This window comes from Lagopus leucura, unplaced genomic scaffold (assembly GCF_019238085.1).
Source record: "Lagopus leucura isolate 7727_CA_CO unplaced genomic scaffold, USGS_WTPT01 Super-Scaffold_100001, whole genome shotgun sequence".
NCBI classification, from domain to species: Eukaryota; Metazoa; Chordata; class Aves; order Galliformes; family Phasianidae; genus Lagopus; species Lagopus leucura.
In genome coordinates, this window is record NW_024962262.1 from 61,751,875 (window position 1) to 61,760,256 (window position 8,382).

Here is an 8,382-nt window from a genome sequence, read left to right on the forward strand (position 1 = left end):
GTAGTTAGGCTGGACCTGTTTTTGGTAGCTCATTTTTGTTGTCTCTCTACCAGATTTTCAGGGTTTTCAGATCCATAGCTCCTCCCGAACAAATCTTATCTTCTACTGGCCACTGACTGAAAGGCTGAGAGTCCAGGAACTGTTCAGCGTGGAGAAGGCTGAGAGAGGCCTTTACTCATGTGAGAGTCAAGTTGATGGGGCAATCTCTTTTTGGTGGTGAGCAGCAATAGAACAAGGGGCAATGGGCAGAAACTGGAATGCAAAAAGTTCTGTACAAACACAAGGAAAATCTTCTTCATTGTGAGGGTGACAGAGCCCTGGGACAGGCTGCTCAGGGAGCCTGTGGAGCTTCCTGCTCTGGAGACATTCAAGACCCATTTGGACACTTTCCTGCACAACCTGCTATAGGGAACCTGCCTCAGCAGGGTGTGGGACTCGATGACCTCTAGAGGTCCCTTCTAGCCCATACAGTTCTGTGATTCTGTGATTTTGTGACTGCCACTTCCTGTTTTGGATATGCTTCTGCTTTTTGGACGTCTACATGTTTGATCTAATAGAGGGCAAACTGAATTTAGGGTGAATTTAAGATGCTAGAGTCTCCCAGGACTCTAAGCATGTGCCAGACAATTTTCTTGACCGAGCCTGGCCACCACAATACACTTTTCCATACAGTTCTTTTGCATTATCATGTTCCATATTGGTCCCCATGTCTAAATGAAGACAAACTTCTTAAGTCATTGTGTGCACTGAAAAACAGAGTGTGTTATGAAAATGTTCTGAGATCTGTGTTTTAAGAACTGTTATTCTGCATGACTTAATGTCTTCACATACCCCAAATTACTCCTGAAACCAGTTAAACCAGATAAAGCTAAATGTGGAGAGGAGAGGAGAGGAGAGGAGAGGAGAGGAGAGGAGAGGAGAGGAGAGGAGAGGAGAGGAGAGGAGAGGAGAGGAGAGGAGAGGAGAGGAGAGGAGAGGAGAGGAGAGGAGAAGCTCATTTACAGTATGCAGGAGTGGATGTGATAGTTGCAAGGTTTATAGAAAAGGTGAAAATAAAACCACATATATATTCCAAGTCATTTTCTACTTCTCATCCAAGTGGCCTATCTGGTTGGCCTACAGCCATGCATGTCATTTAGGCTAGGATCCAGTGGACATTTACATTACCTGTAGGTTACACATCATACTCCAAAGCCTTGAAGAGCTCTATTAAGACAGAATTTCTCCAACAAATGTCAGGCTTATGGCCCTGATCTGGTCAGGGAACAACAGCTTGGCTGGGCACTGTGCGAGCCCTCATCACAGGCATGGTGACAGCTTTGGCCAGGAGCGTACCTCAGTATCGGGCATTTTTGTTCTCCAAGGGATCTGGTTCTGTCACAAACAAGTGACAAACAAGTGACAAAGCCCCCGGCACACCGGACCCCCGCACGGCCGAGAGAAGGGAGGGGCCTGTCCTGCTGCGCCGCCCGCCTCCGCCAGGGGGCGCCGTGGGGGCGAGTCACGAGACATCCGCAGCAACTGTTGCTGGCAGGGCGAGGCAAGATTCCGGGGAGGGGCGCTGCCATTGGCTGGGGGCGAGCTCTGCGGGCGCTCCCATTGGCTCTCGTTCGGGGAGAGGCGGAGCGCGGTCGTCTATAAATTGAGGCGGTGGAGCTAGCGCAGGCACACTTGGAGTTCGAGCCGTCGCCGTATCCGGTGGAAAGTGGTCTGCCTGTCGAGCGCCGCCGGGACATGCTCGCAGCCTGACTGACCGCAGGTGGCCGCCGCGCCCGGGACACGAATGAAGAAGCAGCTGCTCCTCCTGTTCACGCACCGGGGACTCGTCAGCCGAGGGGGCCGCAGGGGGAAACGCCGTCGAAAATGGCTTCGTTCAGTATCCGCGCCGCGCGTCCCGAGGACTGTTCCGACCTGCTGCGACTGATCAAGGTGCGGGCGGGCGGGAGGATGGGGGGTGGGGAGGCGGCCGGTTCCGGGGCAGGCCACGGCTGAGCGCAAACAGGGCGTTGCGCAAGGCTGCGGAGGGGGAGGGGGAGAGCGGCCCCAGGGAGGCGGCTGATTTGTTGTGCTCTTCCAGGAACTAGCCAAGTACGAGGACATGGAGGATCAAGTGGTGCTAACCGAGAAAGGTAGGCAGGCGGCGGCCGCCCGCCTCGCTTGCGGCTCGGTGCCAGCGCCCGCGGCTGAGCTGTCCGTTTTGCTTTCGTAGAGCTCCTTGAGGATGGTTTTGGCGAGCACCCTTTCTACCACTGTCTCGTTGCGGAAGTGCCAAAAGAACAGTGGTCGTCTGAAGGTGAGGTTTTGTTTTTACGCTCGTTTTTATGCAAGTGATGCCTTGTGCTTACTGTGATCTATCTGACGTTAGGTTCCAGCGAGGAGCTGGGGTAGGAGGAACAGGCTAAGCTTAAATGCCGTAACATAGAGTGATGCTGTTCTGAAGTAGCTGCTAACCTTGGAGATGTTGGATGATCAGGTGTAACATTGTACTTAATGCCAAGTAATTAAATGGCTTTTCTTGTTTGACCCTAACTTAACCTTATGTAATCCTGTTGAATCACATGTTTTCTTTAATTTGTCCCCAATCTTCAGGTTACAGTCTCTAGCTTCGCCATGTACATGGCCCTTCTGTGTACATGGATGGGCGGGGAGGTAACTAAAAGATCCGTTACACAATAAAGTAGATGATCATAATATGAGGTAAGGTCTACAGGGACAAGTGCTATTCCCAAACCTTTACCAAAGACACAGTAGATCAGAAGTTTATGCACGCTTCCTTTAGAGTATGTGCAGAGTATTATGGTAGATGTTACCATTTTTAAGGCTTAGATTTGAGTATGCTACTGCTGGAAGAGTTGGTTTCTCTTTCCTGTTGAGCAGTGCGGTTGTACTTGAAGATGCAGCTTTATTTAGCTTGACTTGCTGGTGCTGAAGACAAAATAGTGCAATACCATCAGTGTGCACATAAGGTATCAGAAATGCTGCTGAAACAGTTGTCTGTGAGAACACTTTCTCTCACAGTACTTACTGAGAGGTACATTGGAAGATGAACTGTTCTGTAAAGTTTCATAGATGGTTGGGGTTGCCAAGAAGGCAGAGTTGGGGCGGTTACATAGGTTTTGAACTGCTCTGTAATGCTTTGTATTTCAGAAAGGAAATACTGATAAATCAGTAGGGTATGTATTTGTAGAGGAAAAAAAAAAAAGCCTTTGTTCACTGCTTACTATAACGTTGCTCTTGAGCATTTCAGGGTGTGAAGAGGGCAGTCTTCTGTTAGGCTGATGCAAGTTTATACTTATGTTTTCAGTTGTGCTTAATTCTTATTCTAACCTTATAGCAAATGGCTGCATGTCACAGTCTGTATATTTAAACATGCATGTAAGACTTAACTTGTAGTAGTAGTTTCAGACCAGCTAAAGCTGTATGCTTTGTTTCAGGGCACAGCATTGTGGGCTTTGCTATGTATTACTTCACTTATGATCCATGGATTGGAAAGCTGTTGTATCTTGAAGATTTCTATGTAATGGCTGAGTACAGAGGTAAGTACTATGGGCTTAGATGACTTGCTTCCTATAGGGCTACTTTAAAATTCAAACTTTCTTACTGTTTTTTTTCTCAACTGTATTTTTTGTTGCTTTTTTTTTTTTCCTTAGGACTTGGCATTGGATCAGAAATTCTGAAGAATTTGAGTCAGGTATGCCTGAGTGATAAGTCTAAACAAAGAGCACTGAGGACACATGACAGCAGTCTTGCTGGTCTTGCTTTTCTGTTAGCTGCAATCAAGTTTCTCCTTGAGCAGTACACAGGATTAGCATATCTGAGTTACTAAGAGAGATGATAGAGCACCAGACAGCCTTAAACACTGTCTAAAGGCAGATAAACAGTGACAAGTGCTGAACTGAGATATAAAATGAACTTCATGACTTGTAGTGATATGCAGCTGTCTGCTGCTCAGTGTAAGGCCAGTAAGACCCACTGGCCTGTGGCTGCTACTTGAAATGTTGTTGCACTTCTGCAGGTTGCTGTCAAGTGCCGCTGCAGCAGTATGCACTTCCTAGTTGCAGAGTGGAATGAGCCCTCCATCAGGTTCTACAAGAGAAGGGGTGCCTCTGATCTGTCCACTGAAGAGGGCTGGAGGCTCTTCAAAATCGACAAAGAGTATCTCTTGAAGATGGCAACAGAAGAGTAGTGAGAGAAGATTCCAGCAACTAAACTCTTCAAATGAATATACATGCTCTCTGAATAAACTCCTTGCTTTCTGTGTTTGTAGTGGAATAAAATAGTGTGGATGCTAATACTATGCAACTGTGGTCATAGAGTAATTGGTACTGTGAGCTGGAGTGGAGGCAGCTCAAGTTGAATATGTGCTTGTATCCATCCTTTACCAGTGTGGGCTTGTAATCTTTGTATATGGAAACTTCATTCTTGTAAGTGTCATTCAAATGTGTACAATGTACACACTGGTAGGGTTTGTTTTATTTCCTTTTATAAAAATAAATAGTTTTCATTCTATGGCAGTGGTCTGATTTAATTCTCATGTGTAGCCTTCATTTTGGATAACAGTACTTGTGTCACCCAGACATAGTTTCACATGTGAAGCACTGCTTACTGCTGTTCCCAGAAGGGAGAGAAGACATTCCTGTTTTGTTTGCAGGATCTAGGGCTGAGGTACTGCAGTGGCTGGACATCTCCATGTTCTCCACAGTGGGGAACATCCTAATCAGTGTTGGGTGTGCTTGAAGCTTGAATATACTTCCTAGGGAATGCATAAAGCTGTACTGCTCATCAACTCCTTAATCTTTTAAGTTAGAAAGTAAATGTATCAACTTTGCTTTGCAATACGCTATCTGCCTTCCTCCCAAAAGGCCAGTGGAAGTGGCTGCATGAGATCTTTATGTTTCTATTGTCTTGCTCCATAGGATGCCCACAATGAAAAGCCTCTTTTGACCAGTGCTGCTTTCATGTTGAAGGAAGGAAGGAGATGTAATGATTTAATCTATCTTGTAAAGTGCAATGAGTTAAAGGAAATGAAGTTCTACACTGACTTTGGTTATTGTATAAATTGCATTTTCTGGAAGATGTCTCCTCATTCTAAAGCATTGGGCAGTAAGAGCATCTGGTAACCCTAACCTAAATTTGGCAGTCTGGCACATGTCAGCCCAGAGGGTGATTCCTAGTAGAGCAGTTTAAGAATGCTTTTATTTTCAAATTAACAGCTCATTAGATATCTAGGACAGAACTGCTTCAGTGTCAAGCCCCACTCCTGTAGCACAATCAAGCTATCAAAGCAGCATGACTGAATGCAACAAGCTTACTAATTAGGCACTGTAATTAGGAAAGCAAACACCCTAGACACATTTTCAAGCAATTTAAAAGTGTTTCTCATATCGTGCTCATCTTCTTCTGCCCCTACAGTCTGGCATTGTTTTTTTCTAAATGAATTTCATTGAAGCAGACTCTAAAGGCATCACAAAAAAAAAAAAAAAAACAAAACAAAACACAGCAGGTGGTGGTAATGGAGAAGACAGCCAGCTGCAGTTGTGCTAAACTTTCACACACAGAGGTAAAGGCAACCTTTCTGCTGTGGTTTGTGGTACAGGTTCTAAAACCAGCCCCGAAGAGAGGGATGGCATAGCTCAAGAAAACAGCAGTGCTAAGGTTTGTTTGACAGCAAACCAGTTATTTTCAGTGCAGGAAGCAGCAAACCAGCCCTGTACATGCGTGTGGGCTGAAGGTATCTCAGCCTCCTGCCTTATCTTACTTGCATGGTATGGTTTTCCTGCCTCTGAGGAAGTTAGAAAAGGGGTGTACTGACAGATGGTAATGCTTGCAGGAAGGTGAAACCCTTGCCCTCCCAGAAACATTGGGAAAAAAGCTTTGTGCAAAGCAAGCCAGAGAAACCTTTGCAACTAAAACCTTCCCATCGGGTGGGGATGGAAAGGTGGCCTCAGGATGAGGGAAAGGACAAAGGGACAGCTCCCCACCCCTCCTTCTGGATGCTTTCCTGTTCACAGGCTCCCTCACAACTGTAGCCGTAGTGACAGCCTCGAGGGAGGATTTTTTTTGCCCATTTCACTTAAAACATAAAATGTGCAAGAAAAACAGCCCAGCCCCCTCCCCTCTTCTTCTTGCTGTGGCTGTGGACCTCTCCCAGAGCAACCAGCAGTGTCTGCATGACCCCACGTGCTGCCCTGAACACCACAGCCTGGCACATTGCCTGCTGACCGAGGCTGTGCTGGGAAAACCCCGGGGACGTGTGCAGCCAAGTGCAGAAAGCCATTGCAAAACATAATGCAAATGGGCTGGATGTAGCATAATACTGGTTCTCGTCTCCCTCTGTTGATGAGAAAGGAAGGAAATGCACAAGACCCGAACACCCTAAAGGAGGAAATCTTACAGAGCGTCTGAAGGAGCCTGAAATGTTGCAACACCAAACACCTGACTTCAGCTGAATGAAACCAGCTTCCCCTTGCTTTGTGCTACCCTGTGCCCCCATGCCCTGTACCACTGCAGTCCCCAGCCCATGGGTCACTCTGCAGCCTCCCCAGTGGTGCAGAAACCTTCTGCCAGCACTTTGGTGCTCCAACAGACCTTGGGAACTCTATTTCAGAGAAGAGGATGTAATTTCAATAAAAGCATCAGGTGCCCTAAAACAAAACAAAACACAGCTAGCAGGTTGGCAGCTGGTGTTTAATCTCTGCAATCTCAGAGCAGGCTGCAACTCTGCCACCCAGGCACAGCTCCCTCCCCAGACCCTCCCTACCCCCAAGGCCCAGCTGATCCAAGCTCTTTGCTGGCAAACACAACAGCAGTATCTGGTAGCTGAACTGAGCGCAGGTACACCTCTCCTCCAAAAACAGGGTGGGGAGATAACATTCATCTTCACGCCAGTCTCAGTTTCATTTTAAAGATTTAAGATAAAAAAGCCCCAGGGGGTGGTTAACTCATGAGAATGTAAAGCAAATACTGGCTGCAGAACTGCCTCTAAGTTACACAGATTGTTTATTTGCACTTGGACGTCTACTGTGAGCTGGCTATGTTTGTTCAGAAGGAAACTACATCTCCATTTCCCAAGGCTCTCTTCCTTCTCCCAGGCAGAGACGCAAGGTCTGCTGCTCATTCCTTGGCACAAGGCAGTGGTCATAGAATCATAGAAGAAACCCTTAAAGGCAATATAGTCCAACTCCCCTGCAATGAACAAGGACATCCACAGCTCCATCAGGGTGCTCAGAGCCCTGTCCAGCCTCACCAAGTGTCTCCAGGGACAGGGCACCCCACCACCTCTGTGGGCAACCTGTGCCAGTGCCTCACCACTCTTAATGTAAAGCACTTCTTCCTTATATCCAATTTAAATTTCCCCTCTTTTAGTTCGAAACCATTTCTCCTTGTCCTATCACAACAGACCCTGCTTATGACTGCTTCATTCTTACCACTCCCCTTTAGATACAGAAAAGCCACTATCAGGTCATCTCACAGCCTTCTCCAGCTCTCTGCCTGTTCTTGTAGGAGAGCTGTTCCATCCCTTGGATCATTTCTCCTCTGGACACACTCCAACAGGTCCATGTCTCTCCTGTACTGGCAACCCCACACCTGGACACAGTACTGCAGGTGAGGCCTCACCAGTGCCGAGCAGGGGGACAGGATGTCCCCAACCCACTGTGGGCAGAAGCAGGTGCCAGCAGCGTTCCCAAGGTACTGAGGTTTTTTCAAAACCAGCCAGTTCACATGAAAGTGAGTGAGACCAAGGTTAGAGAGTCCCAGAGAAGAAAACCTTACCATAAGCAAATATGCAGGATTTATAGGCATCAGGTGATGACCTTCTCAGCACAGGGAAGCAGTAAAAAAACTTCAGTTAAAGTGCAGGGGGAGGATTTTCAAGGCTGGTTGCTGTCACTTGGCATCCCACTACCACTACAGAGGCACCTTTGAACCGCCGTCCTCTAGCTTTGCTTATGATGGACTCCGCCCTGGGTCTTTGTGATCTCCATGAACCTTTGCATCAGCCCTGTTCCAAATGACTGGCACAGCAACAACAACAACCGGACAGGAAGAAACAGAAAACCTTCTCAGTTTTGGTTTATAGACTCAATCTTGGCGCAATCAGTTTGGGCAGTTGAATTCCACTTTTTTCCCCAGACCAAACTTCCTAACACGGGCCAACACAGATTTGCAAGAATATTAACCACCACACAGCCAGAATACATTTTGCTGCACTTACAGAAAAAACACCCCTTGTCCCTTAAAAAACAACACCACTACAAGAAGATTTACCCCAAATGAGAAGCTCCCTCCTTGTCTGGGATTCTAGAGGAGCAGCAGAAGATGCTGCAGGAGCCTCCCTGCACTCAAGATGCCCTCAGCAAAGGAAAGCCCAAACAAACTGGC

The 8,382-nt window shown here is 47.1% G+C and overlaps 1 protein-coding gene across 1 annotated transcript; it reads left to right on the forward strand.

The window, feature by feature from the left end:
• Positions 1 to 1,656: 1,656 nt before the first annotated feature.
• On the forward strand, positions 1,657 to 4,509 carry SAT1 (spermidine/spermine N1-acetyltransferase 1). Its single transcript, XM_042867238.1, has 6 exons — positions 1,657 to 1,929; positions 2,078 to 2,129; positions 2,210 to 2,293; positions 3,435 to 3,536; positions 3,651 to 3,691; positions 4,016 to 4,509. The coding sequence occupies exons 1-6, from the start codon at positions 1,864 to 1,866 to the stop codon at positions 4,184 to 4,186; spliced, it is 516 nt and encodes a 171-aa protein (XP_042723172.1). The 5' UTR covers positions 1,657 to 1,863; the 3' UTR covers positions 4,187 to 4,509.
• Positions 4,510 to 8,382: the final 3,873 nt, after the last annotated feature.